Below are 25,464 nucleotides of genomic sequence, written 5' to 3' on the forward strand. Positions count from 1 at the left end.
TCAACATCAATTCAAATCAGTTTGCACAAGTAACTCTATACATAACCTACATTTATAATTGCAATAACTATATAAACAAAAAATATTCATGTGACTGCAGCAAGCGGTTTGTACTTTCCCAGGCCTTTAGTCCTTCCCTATTATATTTGTAATGTCATTTTGAAAACAATTTGCAGGAGAGACTGTTCAAGCCATCATGCTTTTATGAGCCAGATTGTTTTCCCAGTTGACCAAGAATCTGGTAAAATACTCTTTGAATTTGAATCAATTTGAGCTTTTCCATTTTAACAGTTAATAGTGATAACTAGTTTTAATATAATTACATTGGAGGCCACTGGGATTTTATAACTGACAACAGAAAACTTAAATCAAGTCTGGATGCAGTTGCGCCGCTATAAACAAAAAAAACAAACAGGTTAAACTAAAACTAACATGTATGTGCAGAAATGATGACAAAGGACAAATTCAAAGGACATCGTGCTAACTCTGCTTGAACTCATCCTACAAAAAAAGTGGTAGCGGTGCATCCGTAAACTTTATCTTCTGAATTTCAGGATTCGCTTTGTGTTCACCGTAAATAAACTAATAAAGATCTTGTGTTGATCTTCAGGTATGAGAAGTGTTTTCTTGAAAGCGGATAAAAGTAGCTGTGTACCTGATCACATTCATTGTTCTTCTCCGGCAGATTTTCTTCCCGGAGATCGTCAGACACATGAACTCCCCGCTGAAAGACACACTAATGAAATTCTTCGGCTGCGGCTTCTTATGAAGGGGAAAGGCAGAATCCATTACGGGCTTTACACAGTGACACCCCAAACACCGTCGAGTCAAATCCTAATCCCATATTGGTCCAAGCCTCAGTAATATTCTTCTCCTATAGCTCTCCTCATATTTCTCTCTCGCCCTCTCTTTCATGTCTTGGATATATATCAGAGTTATTAATAGAGGCGAAGACGAGAAAGATTAAAAAAAAACAAAAAAACAGACAGCTGTTGCAACTTATCCAAACTCCAACAGACGGATTCACTTGACTAATTATGTGTCCAAACAGCTCTTCAGTGATGATGTGACTGGTATCACACGCATCATAAATACGCTGAATATGATTTTAATGAAAGCAGATGTCGGTGTTTTTATTTAACAGTGAGCCAAATGATGCAGAAACCACACAAACTTACTAAATGTCAAAAGGAAACAAGTCGTTTAAAAAACTGAGCAGGTTCCCTTTGTTCTTCACAGAAAGGTCTTCTTTTTTGTTTTGTTTTAAATTCATGCGGCCTGAAAACATCAAATGTAATGATATAAGAGGAGAAGAAAAGAAGGAATAAATCACTGGTACACAGTAGTTTAATGTTTCTGCAATTAGATTTAACCCAGGGGGGGTCAGACATAAAGCTTCTGGGTCAAACCCGGCCAAACCACCAAGCAAATTATAAGTATTTCAAAGAAAACATTGTTTAAAATAAAACAAGTAAAAACAAATAAAGATGCAACACTGAGAATATTGGTCACACCTTCATGGACGCCAGCTGCCTCGTTGCGATCAAACTAGCCTCAAAGCCTTGCAGTCAGGATGAGTTTGTAAAAACACCCATAATGCAACAGCGACAGAAGAAGTTATTGGGACATTTCACTGTATTTTGCATCACAAGGTCCCATTATATTCTCAACATGATGCCAAAGTTAGTCATTTAGGGTGGTAATTGTTTGGTTTTGTGAAAATATAGACAGTTTTTTAAAGTATACTCTGCACTACCACAAGAGAAAAACTTGTAAAAAGTGTCAACGTAAAGGTTATTGTAGTACTATTTCCCCAGCCCAGCCCACTCAAGGTGACATTGGACAGTTTGTGGACCCTCAACCAAAAATGTGGTCAAACCCATTGTGCAGGAGCATGGGGACCTTTTTTTGGAGGGTTGGGTGTTTTGCTCAAGGGCACACAGTGCTGACAATCAGGGTAGGCTTTAATTTTCCCCACTGAAATCTCTCCTGTCCGAGATTCGAATCAGTAACCTTTGAGTTGTACGTGTCCTTCACATATAAAACAACCGAACCATTGGCGGTTTATCCTACAAACAGTGGTGACCTACAGCCACAAGCCAACTTTGAAAGCATGGGAGCATTAGCATTCTTGACGTGCCCATGGGCATAAATCTTTTATTGAACACATATTGACTCCCACTATAAACGGCCGCTTCATTATTTCCCCAGACACAGCGAAACCATCCGGTATGCCTGGGCTGGAAATGACACCACATGGCTGCAGGTGGTCCGTCTGTGAATCAGTCTGAAGCAATTGGACAGAACTTTTCACCTCATTTTGAAGGAAGTGCTTCGTAAGACAATGGCTATTTAATAAGTAGATGCCTTTCAACAAAGTCGATGAATGTCGATTGAATAGGCGGGATAGTCTCCTTTCCATAGGTGAAACACTGCCGCACAGAAATGCCTTAAACCTCAAATAAACATAAATCACAGTTCATGTCCATTAGAGGATTCAGTGAGGACTGACAAGTAACTTCTTCCACCCTCACACCTGCTATTTTGAGGACACGAGTGTGTTCACACCGTCACGTAAGCCAAAAACTGTGAGTGTCTGTATAATTTGCTGTGAAACGGTGGACGCTTTTCACCCTCAACAGCTGCCACCTCGGATACGAGGCGGAAGAAGAAGAGGGAGCTTGTGGGAAGAAGAGCGGAACAGCTCCGTATACGAAGACAGGGGACGCCAAAACAAACGCGGGGCAAATTATATTTTGCACGGTAATCATTTGTCGAGCATCAGTCGGTTAAAGAAAGTAATTTTATTCACACTCAAACACATACAACATGTTTTAGCACTAAAGCGAAGACGATGTGCGACACGGCCCAGGCTCTGTTGACACAACAATGTTTCAAGTGAAAATGCAGTTTGAAAAAAGCTCAAAATATTAGGATAGTTGTGATGAACGAGGCTGCAAATTTACTCAAGTGGTGAAATTGATGACGGGTAACCTGATTTATATTAAATGACGTGTAATCCAGCTTCATCTGAAACATTATAGTGGACACATTTAATATTTAAAAAAAAAAAAAGTATTTTATCACATGTAAACTTTTTGGATGGCAGCACAGTCCATTGAAATCAAGCCAAGCCTTTGTCATTATTCACTGAACATTTTTTTTTTTTTCCCTCCACTAATCTCAGAGAAGATCTTCACAAATAGGACTTCTGGCTTCGAGACTGCACACGAAGCCTTTTGTTGAATTCTTAAAAATCAAATTTCAATATTGCCGGACCGCCTTTTGTACTTCAGCACATCTTAGTTAGCATGAGAATGGCTGGATGAAACCTCCTTAATAACACAGACATTTAGTCAAGACTTCATCAGGACATTTTGGATAATTGCAGCGGACTTGTATTGAGTTTCGCTGGCCGTGCGCGGTCCTTGAGAATAAAGCAAATTATTAACATTTTCCATCACATATCTGATCCAAGTCTTCTGTGGGCATTATGAAGCTGCGGTAATATATGGAGCTGACCTGGTGAGAACTTTATCACAGAGGAGGAATCTTCTCCTGTGTTTTATCCGACTCTGAAGTCGACAGAAGTGTTGAAATCCACTTAAATGTGCCAAGATTGTTGAGACCAATCTTCTGAGACAAATCCACCCTCGCTTCCTTTTACACCTACATATATACAGTATCTATACATCATCAGTCTGTGATCCTGTTGAGTGCATTGGCGAGGTAGTTTGAGATGAAATATCTCCGCTGTCCCCATTTCCCCTCATCTACTTCTACTTTACCTCCACATATCCCACAATGCCTTTCAGCAAAGGCTTGTGAGCTTGTAGCCTTACGCTCCCAGAAGGGGTTTTGTGAGCAAATAAATACAGTATATTGTTGCTCATAAGCCGGCTAGTGTGTGTGAACACCGGGGCGCGCCTGCAGCCGGGTCCCTGCTCAAAAATGCCAGAAGCTTTGTGGCTGCATTGCATTGTGGTCCGGTGAGGCGACTGTGGGTGGTGAGGTATCTTCTTTTCTTCTGTAACGGGTTTCTTTGTGTTATTGATGCTGAATGTGGGCTCAGAACGGCAGTGGCCCCGTCGTTAAAAAAATAAATAAAATAAAAAATCGCACACCTGACGATGGGAGACGTCCAGGGCGTGTTCGAATATTTGACAAGATTCGGGCTGCCAAGTGACATTCAAATGAACTTGCTCAAAAATTTAATCTGCCAACTGCTGCTGACAGTGTTTTTTTTATGGATAGAGCTCGAATAATCTATAAAAAATGCAATCAATATCTGAGCACACACTTTGCAGGATTGCTTGTCCTCGGGTTGTTGTACAGTGCGCGCGCGCACACACACACACACACACACACACACACACACACACACACACACACACACACACACACACACACACACACACACACACACACACACACACACACACACACACACACACACACACACACACACACACACACACACACACACACACACACACACACACACACACACACACACACACACAGCTGCAGAACTCAAGGGCATTGTCAGCTTTATCAGCGCCCAGTGATTCATCAGGCTAGTTGGTAAATAAGAGATGCTATCAAGTGCTCCTGGTGGCATTGAGGGCCCGTGCGTCCTAATCAATAACATTCCAATTCCTCACTGATCTCCCCCTCTGATTAGCCGGACTAATCCAATACACAATGTTGCTGTCTATTACGGTGCCGGGACAAAGCCTGCCCGTTAAGACCGCCGTTATCTGTGATTTTTTTTTTGGGGGGGGGGGGGTTTAACCACTGATAGAAGGCGAGCCTATGCCAGAGGCTACAGCGAGGACATCCTCAGGCTCTTCTAATTGCTAATCCACTTGGGCCGGCAGATAGCGAGGAAACTCCACTCGGCGCCGGCGCCGCCACGGGCAGTTAAGCGCCGCAATCGTAGCGTGTAAGTAACCAATCGGCGCGGGGAGACGGAATAAGTTGTGGTAAAATGCTTTATAATTCTTTCAACTCCCCTTTAAACTGGAAAGGGAGAGGGTGAAATGGCGTGGATAATGAAGGGGGTGAGGGGAAGGAGTGTCGGAGGAACTGTCAGTCAGCGGTAAGCGGTGATGGCGGCAGCCACTTACTGACGTGGGAACGGTGATGAACAAGATGGGTCTAATTTGAGTTAATGAATATGCAATATGCACCAATTTGCTCTTTGAAAATGATCCGCAGAGAGCAGAACCGATGGAAGGGAAAATGGCCGACATTACCTTGTATCTGTTTAGCATTTAGAGATTACACACATTAGCCCGCATACCTCAGATTTAGAAGGTTTAATACCTGTAGGGGAGGCGCCACCTTTCAAGGGCTAACTAATGTGCGACTAACATCGGAAAATTGTGTCAATTCCAATGATTTAATCAGAAATAAATTCGCTGCTCACACCGTTTTGTTTCGGTTATCAATTCGGCTGCATGATATATCACAAATCTATTGAAATCGCAATATTTGCAATAAACTATGTTTTCATGTTGAATCTAAAGGAATCAACTACAACAGATTTTGTTGACAAGGATTCTATTCTACTTCATGATTTCAACTTCATTTCAAATCTGGTGATAGAGTAAAAAAAAAAAGAAAGACAAAAGCAAAACACATCAAAGAAAAATGACAGAAAACAACAAAATGTTCCACTTCTGAAACGCTGCGAGAGGGAACAGCAGAAAACAAGAAAATCAAACTTCTGACAGCACAAACCGTCACACACTTTTGAACATGCAGGGTTTGGCAACAGTGGGCTTGTGTAAATACCAGGATGATCGCCTCAATAATAAACGGACACGGATAAAAAAACACAGACGTCATGTTCAGTCTATTAAGGCATTTTATCACACAGCGATACCATCGGCATTGTAGATAACAACACAGTGGTCTTCTTGTCTGGGACAATCTGAACAAACTGGCCAGGAAACGGAGGGGACAACCCGAGAGGCCTTTGAGACGGCGGTTCTCAACATCTTAGCAAAGCTGACATCCATCATGTCTAACAATCCTCAACAATATTCACAACACAAACCAGCTCCTTCAGTGGCAGAAACCTGCAGCCTCCGACCAAGAAGGATCCACCTCTTCAGCATCACTAGTCCAAACTAATCCCACACTCTACCTGTCATACAGTGTAAATGTGTGATTGTTTATATCTTATTGTGTTTTGATTATATCTCGGATATTCTTATTTGAACAAAGTCTTCCCTTAAACACCTTGCATCTGGTTAAAACTGGGTCCAAGAAGAGAAGGAGCACTGCAACTTGGAAGTGTTAATCTGGAACCATAAAGACATTAACATCGTCTGCATAAGTATCCCTGAACACTTTCAACTGAAGTAACTGGTATTCTTAAACTGTCCACTTGTGGCTGCAGTGTCCCGAGAGTGGATGTAAGAAAACTGAGCAGGTATCTCCATCACCAAGCTGCTGTGACGTGATCTCCAAACGGAAAATGCATGTTCCTCGTGAGTTTGTTAAAGTTACTTTATCACTCTTTAACACCTTCATGGCTTAACATGTAATTTTCACAATTAATTAGTATGCATGTCTTCATTTAGATTTGAGATTAAATGGAGCCTCGGATCACCTTGGTGTTCTGCTAAATAGATGTAATCTATTACATGTGTGCAATGGACCTCCAAAGTCACCTTGTAGTGGTGTAAAGATATACTGTATGTATCGTGAGAGAACATCACCATATGGTGGAAAATAACTTTTTTTAAATTGTTTCCTTGTAGTTCCAGAAAAGCGTTGCGTTTGCACGACAGAATTTTGAAAATGATGTCAGTTAACACAGAAAGAGCAACAATGCTGAAAATGATGTAGTTAGTATGCCAGGCCACGGGGTGGCACTGTTTGTTTTTGTAATAAAACCACACACACACATGCACACAAAGAACAATACACGATCCACTGAGGACGTGCAGAAGAAAATTTACCAATAGCTGTGGTACACATGTGCAGTAGCAGCACTTCGGAAAAAAGTTTTTTGTTTTTTTTTCACACCAAACTGGAAACATTTACTTTAACATTTACTTTTTCGGCCATTTCGAAAGCTAATCCCCCCCAGGGAGGTTCGATAGGGTTGAACCTGTCATCACGAAGAGCTTTCTTGTCTTCTGAAAGACTCGATATCTCCTCTGTTTTAAACCTCACCTGATCTCCACAGTTTCCTCCACTCCTCCCGCACCGACACCGCCGCGCTGAAACATCCGCGGCGTGTTTGCTCGCGGCTTTATTATCAGTAAAAGGCATGAGTGATTACTCTGGAGCGTTCCGTGTTGTCCCTTCATTACGCCTCATTGTTTAGTTCCTTTCAACACAGCCTCTGTTTACACGGACACCAATAATCCAATAATAATGACGGTAAAGCTCCAGCATTCAATAATCTGCCATTTTTCACCACACACTGTCAAAGCCGTGAAAAACACAGGTGGAGCTAATCGAAATGACATGCGCTGGAAACAGCAGATAAATGTAATTCCTTACCAATATTTCAAATTACACATTAATTTTGAGGCATAAAACAAGGAAAAAAAATTGTTTCTTAGGCGAGTCGTTAATCAAAATTCATGCTGCTATTATACATTTGAAGCAATGATCTTCTCTGTTTCGCAGAGTCCGTCTGCACACTGGCTCATCTTCCCCGCTCTGTTGAAAAGGCGTGACTCGAAGCGCCGTTTAATTACGCTGTTTGCACAAAGATAGCCACAAGGGTATCGGAGTAGCATCTCGGAAAGAAAAGATCAGGTTTGGGGTTGAACGCTGGAGGGAAACTGCAATGCCGTCGGAGGAGGCGCCGTAGCCATTAATCACACTGTCTTCTGTAGCACAGAAACAGGAATATTAATAGAAACGGCCTCATCCAACGGCAACTCGGAGCAAATGCTTTAGTGGTCTTGTTATTACAAGTTCTCGTCAGATGATTATGTGCTTGTGCATCCTGATCGTTGTAACCATGCAACCGTTGCAGCTTATTTTCGGTAAATAGTTAGTTGCTGGATCACAGGCTCTCAGTATATTGGGATGATTTTGCTGAACTCCGGACAAATCATGGTGGAAAAACTGAACAGAGCGAGTTGACTCCTGTTTCTTTCTTGCAATGACTTCAGTATATCAGCTGTAGGAGGAGAACTGTGAGTCGGTTCATTCTCTTACAGCCCCACAGTCTCACGTTAAATCTGGTTTCAGAAATTTTCTGGCTTCACTTTGGCCTTTTGTTAACACAGCAGCTGCTCGCTGTAGCCTTGAGGCAGTGCAAGCTCTCGGTACAGCGTCGCGCTCTTATCTGTCAAATCCACTGATTAACTTCCCTCCTGCTGGATGCGCGATGCTGATGTGGAATATGAAGTGAGCCGGCGGATTTTCTGCAAAGTGAATCGTCGTTCCCCCCCCACCCCACCCTCGCCGGTTGTTCCGCCGCACGCGGAAACCGCAAACAACTGAAGTTCCAAATTTCATTTCGCCATTATCAAGCTCACAACAATTTCACAGCACAGCAATCACACTATAATGAACTTCCAGAAGCAATTAAAGCCTCCTTCCTGTGGAGGGACCTTCATGAATACAAGAAAGAGGGCTTTCTCGCAGCAGCTAATCACAGAGGATTCCAGGCGAGGCGTCACGTCGGCTTTGTTGTTTGCCAGAGGTCCCTTTAGGAGGCGGCCCATCAGGTCTTCTAATCAAGAAGCCTCCACCTGAAAAAAAAAAATCCTCATGGGACTTAATTGGTGTGGCACGCCACTGCTGCCTTTAAACGGCGCTCGGACATAATTATGAGCTTTCCCGTGAAGTTAACCCGAAAGTCCTCACGTCTGCTAAGAGGTCATGGACAAATCATGCAAGTACCTAACATATATTGAGTTTAATCGCTCCAATTTAAGCTTTTAAAAGAAAAAAAAGAAGAAAAAAGAAGCTCTTAATTTTCAGAGCGCAGCGTTTAACGTGCCTAATCAGAGGAACAACGGGCCAATAAAACCCGAGCTCTCTTGCGACAGATAATGAAAAGCAAGACAGTGCGTGCGTCTCTACCAAGCTGAGATTCAGAAAAGACGTTCAAAATGAAATATGGAGGGTCTGAGGTGTCAGCGAGACCTCATGTATTTAAACAAAAAGTGGGCAAACTCGGGATGCATCGATACCAATACCAGTATCGGCACCGATACTCCACTCTCTATCTCTTTTGTTATTATAATTATTGAAAGATATTTCTGTTGTCAACTACCTTTCTTGGATTTTGTAAATAAAGACGCAGAACGTCACAGCGTTGTCCAGTGGACGTCACAAGAAGAGAGACGGAAGCATCAAGTGGTGACTTCGTATTTTGGATCGGAAATGTACAGAATGTATTTCACTTGTGAGTCTTAATAAATGGAGATTCAGCAAGTAACTTCTCAACGACAACAAGGCTTATCAGAGAACTGTGGCTACTGGTGACCAAAGAAATGACTTGAAAACTGAACAGACACAAAAAAATACAAGCAAGCGTGGAATATTTCACACACTTTCAGCGATATACTGTACTTCCTTAGAGAGTTACACTAAAAAAGCGAACTATGGATGGATGGATGGATAGAATACATGAAGAAAATTCCCAATGTTCCCTTTAGATTTTATGAAATGAAACTAATCTGTGACACATTCTGAAAATAATTATTTTTGTTAACGTTAACGTTTCAAATAAAACCTATTATTACCAACCTGAACCTCCTACAGAAAAATAAAGTTGAGTCAGTAACTCTGCATATTAAGAACTTTCAGTGGAAATACACACGTCTGGTTTTTTACTGCTGCATTCCTATAGCAATCATAAATATGAGTGTGAAGGACTGTGGCTTTTAACCCTTTCACATACAAATGTGTGTTGATTGCGATATCAACATCTGCAATACAAATATTGCAAAAGAGAGAGTGAACCGTGATAAACAATGTTACTGCAAATTCAACTAATTTTTGGTATGAGTGAAAAGTGCCATTAATTCACAAAAAATGCAGAAAAAAAAGTCACATGCAGAAAAAGCACAAAAAATCTATTTCATTCAGTTGTTGGAACTATTGGTTGATAGGAATGGTCGGAAGCACATTTCATGGTTTTACATGAACTTTCACTTTCACTCATTAGACCTGCATGTATTGTTGAGTATTGGTGATATGATTCCAGTAAATACATATGCAGATGATGTTAATGTCTTTTTGTGTTGACATACATTTCTCTGGCCTCTAACACCATTTTGTTTTGGTTTTCTTTTTTTTTTTCCATTACATGGGGATCTGCAGTCCCCACAACCACAGCCTTTCAGTGGAAGCCCCCCCCCCCCAATCTTTCAGCTTATGTGGTTCTGCTTTATCCTCGGTAGGCACCTAATATGAAATGATTAGGGCTGTCAATTAAATGCATTTTTCTATTTAGTTGTGAATTCATTGCCATTCATTTTCTTTCACATTTAGCATTCTACAGTTTACATTTTAATGCATATGTTTTCCAGTCTTTACACTGCAGATGTTTATATCGCGATAATGATAAATTTGTGATATATGTGTGTGTGTGTGTGTGTGTGTGTGTGTGTGTGTGTGTGTGTGTGTGTGTGTGTGTGTGTGTGTGTGGTCGTGATCCACACACACAATATATGTGTGTCACCAATAGGATTGTGTGATTAAGTGACTTATTCACACAGTCCTATTGGTGACATTTGCCACCAGAGGGACCAACTTATAGTTCAGTTATTTACACGAAGAGACATGGACAAGATAGGATGGGGGATCAAACTATTAATGTGATTGGTGGATGTCCAGCAGTGTCTCGGTGGGCCACATCCACCAAACCCAGTGGACAAATCAAGAAAAGCAATTTAATTTCATTGAAATTTGGCAGTTAAAGTCTTTTTATAGATGTTGTCATCTCACAGGCTGGATTGGACCCTCTGGTGGGTTTTTGCCAGCGTTGGCCAAATGAAGCTTCATGAACCACTGTCTTTATTTTCTGAAGCCACTAGATGGCAGTGTCTGTTCAACAAATGTTTGAAAGCACACTTCATTTCCAGTCTTTCAGCCTCTATATTCAAACAAACTGTGCCCTCTAGTGGGGTCAGAAAATTAAGAAAGTGGTTCATGAGGCTTCATGAAGCTTCATTTGGCCATCACTAGTTTTTGCACTTTGCAGGAGCAGGTTGGATGAATGTAACTTCAATAATTAGAGTCCAGCAACAAATTCAATTGATGTCTTATTTCTGCTGTTTGACTCTAATTGCTGTTTCTTTTGCCATAAATATTCAATTTAGATGAGAAACATGTATATTCAAAAGGCGAGCTCATCAGGGAGCATGAGATTAAATCATTGGTAGCATAATATTGTAACCAAAGTGAGATTTTAACTTACAAAATGTACTTAACTACCATAATTCAGCAGTTAAAAGTGTCAGTGTCGTTAAGTATTTTCATGTTTTCAAGCCAAATTTGAATCATTTCCCTGTTTACTTTGAGAACTTAATGAAGCGCTCTGCTCTCCACCCACACTAATGAAATTCTTTCAGACCACGACCCATAACATCAACTCCATAAACACCAAGGAAGCACTTTTTGAAATAAATATTAACTTTGAGAAATGAATCATCCAAAATGTGCAGCAGACCTGTTTTACCACCGGTTTTCAAATAAGCTGTGGTCAGAAGAAAACAGCTTAATGCTACTTCAGAGATCATATTTTCTTTAAAAAAAAAAGACTATTTAAGATCAATCCTCTCCATTTCCTTGAGCGACGACTCATGTGAAAGTGGCTGAATATGTGCTGATGCGATGCAGTATTCACTATACCCTCCATCCGACGCCGCCAGGAGCTTAAAATAAGCACATACTGCACATATTGCTCGACCCAGCTGTGATTAGTGGAGCTGCTCTGCCTTTGTTGGCTCTTAGGCTTAAACCATCTGAGACCACACTGATATTCCTCCCGCCGGTCACTGGAAGTCGAGACCTGGAGCCGTCTCCACGCAGGAAAACTACATTAATAGATCATCCCAGAACTGTCGTGTGCTTTTTTTTTTTTTTTTTTAAATCTCTACATCAGATGAAGGTGAAAGCACCACAGACTTTACAAGGACACTGAGCGTGAGAAGTGAGGGCGTTTTGCAGCCAAGAGAAAACCAACTTTTTCACCTTTACTGCACCAATATCAATGGTAGCTTTACACCGTGAGTCATTCCAACAGAAAGTCATGTGCAGAAAAGGAAAACATGACACGACAGATACGAACCTTTTAAAAATAGTATTGTACTGCATGTTTTCTGTCTTATCTCTGTGAATCGTTTTTATGGTGACTTTTCATATGAACAGTCTAATGGCACAGAAAAGTAAAAAAAAAAAAAAAGTCGATTTCAACCCTCTAAGCCTAAACTCCACACCCTCTAACCCTGTCTTCTTAACCCAAGTTAAATTTGGTCTCAAGGATGGATGCAGTGTGTTTCATGGTCAAACAGAGAGTAAACAAAGAAACAGAGAAAGACCAATTGACCAAAAGCTCATTTTTTAGTAAATATATATGCAGCATGCTGTTGAAGTGAAGGTGGAGTTTCTACCATCCAACATGTGACCCGACTCCAGCCAGGGGAAACTTTGGGAAGAGGTTAACAAGATGTTGTCTCACCAGTGTTGAGGTCCTTATACTCCTGGGAGAAGTGCTCATTCTGGTGCACCCACTCCCCGTTGCACTTGAAGAAGATCTGCAGGGCGGGCGCGGCTCGGCAGCGCAGCTTGATGGGGTTGCTCTTAACAATGTAGGCATCCTCCGGCTCCTGGATGAAGTGGGGCAGCGTGCCCTGCACCGAGGGCAGCGCGTCGGGCTGGCCATTACCTGTGGAACCTGCAAAAAAAACGAAAAAACAAGTTACTTCAACATCCCCACGTGTTTTGTTTGAGAAAGACGACAGTCAAATGGACAATAGGCGGCGTGGCAGCAACCAGAAACGATTGGTGTTTTCAGCTGTGCGCGCAATTTAGTTCTGAAGAGAGAGAGAGAGAGAGAAAAAGAAAGAAAAAAGAAAAAAGCCTTCAAGTGCATTTTGTTTTACCAACAACAGCATAACAGCAACCGCTTGCAAATTTAAAAAGATTGCTCAGTGGACAGCCTTTTGAGTTCCCCATTCATCACGGGCGAGCATATTGCAGAAAAGGCAGAGTATACACTGTGCACAATTCGAGCAAAACTGTGCTCCTCAGAGCAATTTACAGATGAATGAAATCAGAGCGGAACAAGTGGAGAGGAATTAGGAGGGGACTGATTACCCAAATTGTGGCTGTGGAGTCTGAATACATCTTATCTCAGTCACAAGGCCTGGATTTCGGTCCGGACAAAAACAGCCTTTGTGCCGGCGCCAACGTGTCACCATCTTAAACGGCAATCCACGGCAGGTTAGACAACCCCCACCTCCTCCTCCTCCTCCCCCTCCTCCTCCTCCTCCTCTCCACTTTAGTGTGGCGAGCGGGCCCGGGCCCTGTTCATGCTTATTGTTCATGTTGGCAGCTCATCGATCCAAGCACAGTTTTAGGAACATGGATCTTAGAGATTGCAAAAACGTGACGTTGTTTTTTTTGTTGTTGTTGTTTTGGAGCTAGAAGCGAGGTCTCGGCCGCACACGGTGTCTTCCGCTGGCCTCCACTGGGTAAAGGACCAGAGAGCTCTGTGGGCCGGGACAATGAGGAACAGGATGTTTGTGCTCCTGCCATCCCCGGGATCCTTCTCAGAATTACACCTCGGCCCCATCAAGGCAGCTCCAGCTAAGCTATTGAGCACCGTAAAAGCCCATGAAAGCTATTATGCCCCCACCGGCAAATCCAATTCTGTCCCTTGAAATCGAATCGGCCCTCTCCCCACCTCTCTCAATCAATGCTGTCCTTGTTAAATGGGTAAATGAATGGATGCAGGTGTAAAGAGGGGCCACACATAAAACAAACAGGCAGGGAGGTAGATGAATGGGAAATATTATGCTGGCGTTGACTACTGTAGGACAGGTGGATGTCTCTATCACACTGCAGCCACATGCGCCGCTTTTCACCGTTGGTACCACCATTACGATACACGGTGTTCTTTGTGTTCGGCACTCTGATATAATCACAGAGTCAAGGCTCAAAACACAAACACGCCCACTACAGTACGTATGCTTTATTAGAACAATCCTCCATTGGAAAAGCATTATGTAACATATGCTAATCTACTTGTTTCTGGAACTGAAGGTTTTATGAAGGTAGGGAGTTGGACAACAGCTCAGTATGAGTTCGGTATGGGTTATCCTTCCAGGAGTACCAGACTCCAGTCGACATGGCTCTCAAGATCATGGAGAGATGAAAATCGTGCCACCACAGAAAGGTGGCGATCCCTTCAGGACAGATGCAGTGATGGAACTGCGTCAAACTGGTAGAAGATCGCCAGATTAGCATTGGGGTTAAGCTGTAACTAAGAATGTACTCGAACAACAGGTGATGTAAAAGCAGAAAAACATCCTCGAACATGAGCAGATCTGGCTTGTTTGGTTTTTTCTTGCTGGTGGAAAAAAACCCAAAGTCTACACACTGCCGCCGCGCTCCAACGGTATCTTATTGGTAATTGCTGTGCAGCATTTCGATCAATAGTGTCTTCTCCAGGCACTTTCTTGGCCACAGATTGTATTTTAAGCGCTCGCACCGCGAATAAAGAGCCTCCCGCTCTCTGACTCAGGTGTTCAGGTCTTCAAGCAGCGTGCAAACAAAAGCCTTTTAGACACATCAACATATCGTAAGATATGAGAGCCCCCAATTTATTTTTAAATAAATGCAGAAGTAATGTTTATTGTTTTTTCCAATGAAACCAAAATGATTATATACAGAATATATATTTTTTATTTATTTATTTTTTTTTGTAGAGAACCGTGATATTTGTGTTGTACTTTTACTTTTTATTGAAGTTGGCTGGTTGTACAACCTGCCGTGGATTGGCGGCTGCTCCTTGGTGTACTCTAATCCTTAACTGGATTAAGTAAAAATCAAACACTTTTGAAGTGATAATACAAATCTTCATGTGGACAGTTTGCAAGGTTGTCAAGAAATTTATATTTGAAAGCTTTTACAGCTTATAGTAGAGTCAGGTTTGTATTGTCAAAAGGTCGTTTGTACACAAAAAGAGTTCTTGATCAATTCCATATGCAGTTTTATTTCACTGCACAGAAATGTTACTCTTCTGTTCTTGATTTCCTTAATTTATTTACTTCCAAAAGACATATTTAACTCAAGGACAGGATTACTTTTGTTACCATGTCTATTTATTTACGTCGTAGCAGTTGTCACCTTTGGTTCAGTGAAAAGCGACAGTCCTACTTACAGTCATACCTAATAAACCTATGAGACTGCTAAAATCTGGAGAAGCCTCCTGTAGAGAATGACACCTACTCACAGTCTCACACTCGTGAGTCAGGGCTTATTAACCAAACATGAAGATGCCGAGAGTTTCATTGGGAGTGAGCAGGAATAAAACTGAACAGATCAGATGAAGAGCTAAAGTCGAGGGGTTGAGAGATAAAAAAAACAGAGAAGCCAGGTTTAGATGGCTTGGGCATGTGCTGAGGAGAGATACTGGATATATTGGACAAAAGGATGTTAAAAGGTGGGGCTACCAATGCTGGAGGATAAGAGAAAGACTTTAAAGAAGATACAGAGGAGGTCGGTGTAACATTAAAGGAGGAGATTCATTGTCGTTAAGCAAGAATCGAGCAGCCAAAAGTTAAAGATCCATGGGTTTGGATTGTGGGTAAAATGATGGAATACATTGAGAAAACATAAAAATATATAGCGTGTTGTACCTATTTACTACGTCATTGCCCTGCTACTTTGCAGGCGCACTACAGCTGTAGTAAATACTTGTTTTGCACATGCTCAGTAGGTGGACAATAAGAACGTCATGACTCTCAGTCCATATTCTCCTGGGACTTGGTATTTCTATAGATGACAGTCACCGTAACAACAATCCATGGTCGTTTGTCCATACTTATGCCCGTGTACTTCCATTGTTCATGTTATTAGCGTATTGTTCTCTGCTGTGTGGTTTCATTACAAAAACAAACAGCATGGCCATGCGAAGGTGAAACTTTTCGGGAATGAAAACACAAAAACAAAGCGTTGAACTTGAAATGTCGTGCACACGGGGCCTCCAAGCAGATGAACGGTTTGGAAATGTCAAAGAACGGCTTCATACGTCACCATCAATCTCTGATTTTGCCTATTCCTCAATATCAACATAAGGCTTGTTGCATTGCTATCACAGCTAACACTTCCATATTTACTTTTTGGTATTTGACCAACAATTTCACTCACAGTGGCGCCCCCTGGTGCTCATTCAGATGCACTGGACACACGGAAGTATGCAGGCAGTAAAAATAAAACCATTTAAAAAAACACTTTACCATTAACAAACACCCCTTTTTTTTATATATATATGAAAACTGAGGCCACTAATCAGGAAATAAAAGTAATGCAAATCTAAAGAAGAGGTTGGTCAATGCAACATTTAAGTTAGAAGGTGTGTCGAAAAACATTTCAGACTTTTTTAAAAGCCTTGTCAATAGCAGGCTGATATTTATCAGTATTCACAGCCACTTCCAGCACACTTTATTTTCTCGTGGACTCCTACTCAATGATGTTTCCTTCTTCCACATTATGAAACATGGCACGGTGGCGGCCACTGCGGCCCATGTCGTGGTCAATGGATTTCTCATTTTTCAACACAGGCAGTTTAAAATGACTTTAAACCTCCAAGTATTTCACACTTGCCTTCAAAGTTTCAAGAAAAATCCAGCAATTCCATTCAGTTCACACCTTTCAGCCCGCGTTATGGAGGATATTTCTACTTTAATCGATTTTGCTGGTCACAATGTTACAGCGATGGAAATATTTAAGGTGTTTTCATGAGCTGAAAGGTGTGCTGCTGGAGGTACAGTGACCAGAGCAACACATGTGGATTCTCTGCAGGCGCTCTGTTATCTGAGCAACACATGTTGCCACCAGCGGAGGACAGACTGATCAATAAAGAAAAAGCCATGTGAGATCGACATCAGTTGCACACTATCTGCGCTTATCTTTTTGATGGTAATTTCTAAGATAAAAAAAATTAAGAAAAAAAACACCTTCTCTTGCCTATTAATTCTACATTCACATGCTGCAGCCCGCTCTTGGTTAGTTCTGTGATTGGATTAGCCGTGGCGTGCTGGCTGGTGGCATGAGTGTCAGCTGGAAGCCACAGCGGTCGCAGAGCCCCAGCGGAGGACACCTCGCTGACTGAGAGCGCCTGAAACCAGAGCGGGGAGCAGTGCGGGGGCTCATATATCCCCCCCCCCCCCCCCCCCCCCCCCATCCTGAGTGATGTCATTCCTCTCTGCACCCCCGCCCAGGGATCATGTGGGGCAAAAGGAAAATATTTATATGAAAATTCATGGTAATTATCTAAATGGCCGGGGGAATAGATTAAACTCAGGACTCCAGTCATATGTGAAGGGGGAAAATGACACACACTGGGGCCTCCAGTGACATTTCAGACAAATAAATATGCAAAGTTCAAGCAAGTTATCTTGACAAGCGACGGAAAAAGTGAAGGAAGTACTTTGCAAATGATCTACTAACACATCTGTGCTCAGATGTATGTAGGTTCTAATAACATCTAATCTCCAAAATTGAATGTTTTCTCATTTAGATTAGACATTTTTAGCCCAGCTTGGCGTCACTTTGCGTTTCCCCCCGACTTCTTCTCTGGAGAAAATGTCCACAAAATACTGACAAGCATGCCACCTAGTGGCTGCAGACAATTAAAATGAAAGGGTCCTTTGTCATTGCAGGGGGCGCACCGACTTCACGCTTTTGTAGCTGTCCCATCAGATTGATTTACAATCAGCTTTAGATTTGTCGCACTGATATAACCAACTTTTCCAGATTAATTCTGAACTCTTATGCAGACAGACTGCAAAAAACCCCACAACATTTCAAATGGCACCATTGCGTAAAAACAGAAAAACCTCCAAGAGCAACTTTGTAATGAGATCCAATGTTAGAATAATCGCTGAACGACAGGTGGAAAAAACAAAAAAAAACAAAGTCACGTCGGACTGTTTTCAGGTGCAGATTAGATTTCTTTCTTGTCGCGACACGCCACGGGACGACAGGCCGGGAGATGAGTTTGGGGATTGCGTACAGTATGAAATCAATTCATTATTAGTTCTGTCTGTGCAGAGGAACTCAGCCCGGTGCACACGTCTGATGCAAGAACGGACTCCCGTCACATTTTTAATTCCTTTGCCAACTCGCTGCCACCCGTGTTGAATTTAATGCATTTACGGCAATTTGCATAGTGTTATCATACATCGAATCAAAGGATCAGATGGAAACAAGAAAAAAAATAAAAATACTGCACAGAAATCAAAGTTTTTCATGACCCCCCCCCCCCCCCCCCCCCATGTTTGAAAATCACAGCCGGAGTAGCAATTTGAGCCGAGGTTTAGCTCTGGGAGGAGCTGCAGTCTTTCTTTATCCGCGCGTCTATATATGACCGCATGTGGAGGCGAGCGACTGCTCGGGCGACCACAAGCTGTTTCCTGCATGTTCACACCGAGCTCGTCTTCATCTCTGGGCTCTACTGTGTAAACGGCACACTCCCTGCATCAGGAAAAGCTTCATCTCAACTCTTTTTTTTTTTTTTTTTTCGAACAAAGGTGTGACACCTTGCGGATTAATTATCACTCATGTTTCGGCAAACTGTTGGATTTACAAAGAATGTAAATACTTTGTCTAACCCGGTGCGCCCTGTGCCTCTTCGACACCGATCCGTGGGAGAGCTATTTTCAAAAGAACATTGTCATCAGCATATGGAGAAAGTTTTTTTTTTTTTTTTGCCTCCAAAGTTTCTCTGGCTGTGCGTGCCACAATAAGAAACCCAGACAGCAGAGTATTAGTCATGCATCATTTTGCAACGGCGAATATTAACGTCAGACTGCCACAACACCATAAGCAGTATTTAAATTTTGCTGTATAAATAAATAAGCACAGTGCCTGCGAGTGGTGTGGATAAATAATGGCCACTATTAACTCTAATGCAATTTCGACAAAACAATGAGCATTAAATCTGCTTTTTAAATAACCCTGTAAACAGGAAGGCGGATCATTTAGGGAGACGATTACAGCAGCAAAACAATACTTCACAAGGCTCCCTGTTTTTTTTAATATAGATTTTACTCAAAGTTATGACTCAAGCCGAGTTATTGCATCTTCTTCTTCGTGTTATTTGAACCATCGTGATGCCAAGATATGAAAAAGAAAAAAAGAAAAAGAAAAGCCGCATGTCGGCGGTCAAGGCACCTTCATTAGGTCTTCCACATTATGCATTTTGAAGGTTTTCATCCAATTATAGCCACAGTTCTCCCTGACAGGTGAACCTGAATAAACACATGAGGACACATAATGAATGCGCAAGCCTCGATGCGGAGTAATAGTTCAGTACACGCACTGGGAAAATTAGAGGTGGTGAACCTTTAAAAATTCTGCTCCTGCTCAGTTTCTATTGACGTTATTCAGCTATTTTCTCAATCTGCCATCAACAGCATTAACCAGGCTTCAGAGCTGCAGATAAAAATATGTTTTACAGCTGAAAAGCTCTGCAGTGAGAAAAAGAGAGAGAGAAAAAAAAACAACAACCCAAAACTCTGCAACACAGCTGTCCTTTAGTGGTTTCTTCAATTTATATTAGGCTGTCCCAGAGTTTTCTGTATCTCTGCTGTGTGAGGAAGGTTTGGACATATTTCGGGACAGAAAATTAAAAAAAAGGCTCAATATAAATACTCATTATTATTTTTTTGTTTAATGAGTGATCTCTGAAATGTAAAAAAAATACTAAAAACTAAGTACTAAAAAGATTGTCAGTTAAGGCTCTCCAACTTTAACATCTTCTGATGTATTGTTGAAACTCTTATTGGAGGTGTGTAGCACCCAATGTAATAATTATGCCATTCTCCAATGTAATAAAGCCAATAAAAATCACAATTTGGGTATTTTTCAATTAATTAAAGCTAATAATCTAATAATTTTGTCTTTTATCTATGTAATAAAGCCAATATTCTAATAATTATGGCATTTTACAAATGTACCAGAGTCCAATAATGTAATACATCCAGCATTTTTACAATGCAATAAAGCCAATCTCAAACCTTTAGCTTTTTGCAATGTGAAAAGGACAATGATCAAATAGTTTTAGCTTTTTCTAATGTGAAAAAGACATAAATCTAGTTTTGTTTTGTTTTTCTGTGAAATTGCTAATAATAAGGTAATATGTTAGGCTATTTTTCAATGCATTAAAGACACTAATCACATAATTTTGGCATTTGTCATTGTAATTAAGCCAATAATGGACATCTTTGCCCTCTTTCAATGTAATAAATCCAATTACCTAATAACTTGCCAATAGTGTAATAAGATATCAGTTAAATCAGTGCTTCCAACAATGTTATCGAAAAACACGACGGTTGTCTGCGAACCCCTCACACTATACAGTGGAAACACCTCAGATTTTTCTAAACTGCCAATGAAGATGACCCCACAATCAATTTTCAGTCTAAGATGGCCAAAATCCACCAATTCGATTCAATACATTTGAGCCTCTGCAAAGTCTCCAATGAAAAAAAGTGTAGAGGATTATAGAGACTTTTTTTATTTGTTATTTATTTGTTAAAACAACCCAATGACCCAAAATTTGTGATGATTTCACTTGAAGAAGCATTTTCAACATTTGGCTTCTTGGCTATTTTTAACCAATAAATACCTGAATGAAAGAGTTGTGGTTAAAACACAGGACTTTCAACGAACTACATCAAAGCTCAAGTCAAAGTTAAAGCTTCTTAAAGTAACACGTAGCGAAACTAAATCAAGTTAAATCTCTTTGAGATGTTACATCCATAGTTATTCTACCCTGTGTGACACAAGCAATCATCCTTTTATTCATCAATTTAAAACTCAATATTTCACATCCTGATGATGCCATCTCAAGCTTCACTAAATTAGTAAATTCACATGTAAATTCAATAAAACAAAACTTGAAATCTTACATAATTACCATGTTTATCAGAAGACGGAAACATCAGCGAACGCAATGATGGGCTATACATCCATTATTAAAATTGTAAGCCCCCTTTATTTTTGTTGTTAGTTAATTAGTGATCATAAATGTCAGAAACAGAAGCGTGAAAGCCCGAGCTCACAACAGATTGACTAGGCTTTCACATTTTTATATGAATTCCCGCTCATAAAAACGAAGCTGTTCACGCAGCGAGAAAGAGGCTGCTTCGACAGCGTTTAAAGCACTCACACATGTAATGGTGAGGGCATGTATTTCTCCTCCATCCTGCACCTTCCTCGCCACCGAGCATCCCCGCTCTAATCAGCTAATTGCTGCTGTGATGAATAAAAATAATCTGACCCGACTGAGCCCGGGCGAGCCTCTTTTCCTTTCACTTTTTCTTTTTTTTCTTTTTCCCTCCCCCCCCATTGCACAACAACTAATGATGTGCCATGTCCTTTTCTCTTAACGTTTAAGCATTCAGCACGTTCAAAAGGTAGCGGATAATTGGAACACGGTGACAATCCACGCTCCATAAACCTGGAGCGGCGGTGTTGCCCGCGCCGCCCGTGATGGATGCTCATAAATATCGGCCTTAATGAAGGAAATGACTGCGGCGCCGATAAGTCACTTATTTCCTCATTACGCTGGTTAATTTTAACACGGCCTCTAAAAGGCTCCCTCACCCTGCTCGCTGCCAGTCAGGGGTTTTCCACCTGACTTAGTGTGACAGTCAGCGCTGCGGACCTGGGGCTGATAAATGCCCCGGGTATCAATCTGCATGCAGCTGAGGCTGACGGGGGGGGGGGGGGGGGTTGCCATGTTGTCATCCAACATGGCACCGGTGGTGTTGGTTCAGGCAGGCTGACAAGGACCCGCAGCCAGGAGGTGGGGCGCGGGGTGGGGGGGGGGGCTATGTTGTACAAAAACAGATTCAAATCAACAATCTCTTAGAGACACGCCAGGGCAATCAGCATCACATGACCTGCTTGGATATGCAACGGAGGCTCGAGACGGTACGGGTTTTAATGAAAGCCGCGTACAGCCGAGGAGCCATGAAAGATCACGAAGGAAAACTACTTTAAGGCCCAATTTATACCTCAACGTCTTGAAGTGAGAACTTTCAAAGAGTTTGAGGTGTTTGCTTACATGACAACAGTGCTGAGGGCAACTGACAACTTTTTGAAAACGGCTTCCAAAAATGCTCCGTCTCTGTGGAAATGGTAAAAAACTCTCTGAAACATTGCTACTTGTCGTAGTAAATAGTTGTTCTGCACATGCTCAGGAGATGGACAACAATAAGAATGTTTGTCTCTCTTGTGTCACGACTCCCAGTCCATATTCTCCTGGGACCTTGTAGTTTTATAGTCGACAGTCACCGTAACAACAATCGAACTTGCTCATCTGTCCATACGAATGAAGCGTATATTGATGTGGTTTCATTACTAAAACAAACCAACAGCGCCAACTCATGGCCTGGCATGCCAACTGCATCACTTTCAGCATTTCTGTGTAAACAGACATAATTTTTCTCAAAACGATTTATAAATGTGAAATCTTTCTGAAAGGAAAACATTAAACACGATGCCTTTTGACTTGAAACGTCACGTAAACAAGGTCTTAGAAGATGGACTGTGGAGGCTGTGATGCTGGTTAAAGGTGTTTCATCCTAAACAACCCATTAGTGGTGCGTCCATACTAATACCAGCGTTGGGGAACCGTGATCAACACCGTGTGTAAGAACTCTGAAAGTTGCTCTGATACGCCGCACACAGTGCCATTTTACTGCAGGTTGACTTCAACCTTTCAGCAGAGCAATGTCAGCTATAAAATCTAAAATGAACAGCAGTTGGGTCTATTTTCAGTTTAGCAATGCTAAGAGAAAAGCATGCTAAGTGGCTGCTAAGTGGCGCTTTTGCAAAATCCCAAAAGTTGGTGCGTCTTCGAGAGGGGATAGATACAGACAGGAAGTACCCACACAAGAGGCAAATTAAATATTGCACATGGAGGGATCATAGCTCACTCCGTTCATTCAACACAAACATCAAAACTGGTTTCCGCAGGTCAGAAGCCTGAGGCACAACGGCTCCATTTGACCGTGTGGTTACACAAGACGCATCATTATAAGAACCTGAATTTCATTGTTTTGATTAATCTACGATTCTTTTATAGAAAAACAATTTCTGACTCTCTGCTCTGGAGCAAGTTAGCCCTTGAGCGCAAGTTACCGTTGTGATTTACCACAGTAAGGAGCTGACCCAGAGTTAACCCTTAAGATACCTCATCTTCATAGTCCAGGCCTGAGCTGTCTCTTGGGCGGCACCAAAATCAAACATGTTTGGAAACCATTACCAGGAAGAGTCTCCAAATGTGCAGCTTGCGCACTAAGTGGGAGAATTGTTTTCTTAAACCTGTCTCAGAGCGAGGCGGGTTTCTGCAAAGCCCCATGAGGTTTGGATGCCTCTTCATGTTTTGTACCAGAAATGACATTTGGTGAGAGATTGATGAAAGACGCTTTTATCTGGAGACCATGAATCAAGTTTTGTTCAGTGTTGTGAAGCAGCCAAAAGCAAAAGTTCAGGGCGTCATTAACATGACCAGGATCCCTCCTCATGGGACAAGAAGGAGCCACGGTAAACTTCATGGAAATCTGCCCATCTGTTCATTTTGCCGCGACTGTGGCAACGCCAGTGCCTGCAGAGTGCGTTGTAATTAGGTCGAGCCATCCATTTTCCCCCGACGATGAATCTTAATCACTATGGATTCTCAGGATCCACTGTGGCGTTCATGCTTCTATTTCGAACAGCCGACCCACAGATGCAAACAGATGGTACATTGTACATTTCTGTGATGTTTATCGTGGAACCGAACCTTTATACGTTTAACAACATGCTGCGAGCTGAGCGAAATGCACCGCTGGGATTATTGTGGTGGTATTTTTCTTTATCAGATGATAGTTCCTGGTTGTCCAGGAAATATACGAGGGAGTCAAAATTGCCTCACCAACTGACATATGCCGCAAGCAGAAGCCGTCTCCAATACTTGTGACATTCTTCGTCCATTTGAGGTTTTCTGTCCATGCCGCATTCAGAGCAAATCAATTTTCTTGGGAATATATTGAGCCATGCATAGAGCTGCATTTACAGTTTTATAAATTTTGCCGCCGCAATACAAGCTTCTTTCTTCAACACATAAATCCTAATGGTTCCACCCAAAAAATAAAAACCAAATACATCAAACTGTACGCCTTTTGCAGAAATGGAGAAGCAAGTATGGGGTCAACATTAACGGGATTTTTATGCTTCTTCTTGTCGGTGGCAAGATCAAGCTTACGGAAGCTTTTTACTGAAACGGCCATGTGTTTGTATTGTCAGTAGCGGTAGGGCCACACCCGGAGACGTACAACCCATTAACCTTAAGAACCTTGAGTGACAGACCCACATGAGCTCCAGAGCAACAGAGTCCAAAGAAACATCCAGACCTGATTAAGCTACTTCTAATAGTCAAACCACTTACTGAACCAACAACACTGAAAACAGATCATATTTCCAAGGTTAGAGGAAACTAGAAAGAAGCAACAATAAGATTCTCTTGAATGAGCTCATTGAAAGGCTCGAGGAGTTCTTCTCATGGCGTACTAATAGATATGAAATACGGCATTGGCTCATATCGTCCACCTGTGGGATCAAGTATAGCTTGGATGAAACTATAATAGGAAACTCTATAGCGTTTGCAGCCAGGAAGTACAGTGAAGTACAATAAGAAAGGCCATGTGATATGAAAGAAAGCTGTCTTGGCATTTGAAAACCGAAGTCAGATATGTTTTCATGCCATCACCTCCTAATTTGTGGAAAACACTTGTGGGCAGTGAAGCATTGGTAAGAAAATCCAGGTTTACTTTACAATCTCAGATTAGGTTAGACACATTTATCTGATTGCATGGTTTATGTATCCGATAGCTATTTCGGATATCTTAGTGGAGGTGCAGTGTCTTCATAATAGTTTACATGCTGCCATTTATTGTCTTATCAAGGTTTGATTTTGTTTAGGATGTGTTACATCTTAAGAAGCTATTCTTTCACTAAAGTCATAATTCAAATCATACCGTCTATTCTCACTTGAAACGGTCTTTTCTCCCAATATACACAGTTGAAATTGGTGTATTCTTTGCAGAAGGATACATGATGAAACGCTCTTGTTGCTGCAAACCCTCCCTCCAGTGGAAGCATACCTGTCACTTTGAAAGTGACTGGTCTAACCTGAAACGCTGTCACAGAGGACGGTCTTAAATCCTGCCCCGTTATGTGAATTGTGCAGGT

At 41.7% G+C, this 25,464-nt stretch overlaps 1 protein-coding gene across 2 annotated transcripts in view; it reads right to left on the minus strand.

Moving 5' to 3' along the window:
* Window positions 1-25,464, minus strand: part of unc5db (unc-5 netrin receptor Db) — a 261,092-nt gene that overhangs the window by 139,341 nt on the left and 96,287 nt on the right. For both annotated transcript variants that reach the window (XM_080468237.1, XM_080468236.1), the window contains exon 2: window positions 12,674-12,889. In XM_080468237.1, the coding sequence (XP_080324363.1) occupies window positions 12,674-12,889 (216 nt within the window). The remainder of the gene's footprint in view (window positions 1-12,673; window positions 12,890-25,464) is intronic.

Source organism: Lipophrys pholis, assembly GCF_963383615.2.
Source record: "Lipophrys pholis genome assembly, chromosome: 7".
In the NCBI taxonomy this organism is placed as follows: domain Eukaryota; kingdom Metazoa; phylum Chordata; class Actinopteri; order Blenniiformes; family Blenniidae; genus Lipophrys; species Lipophrys pholis.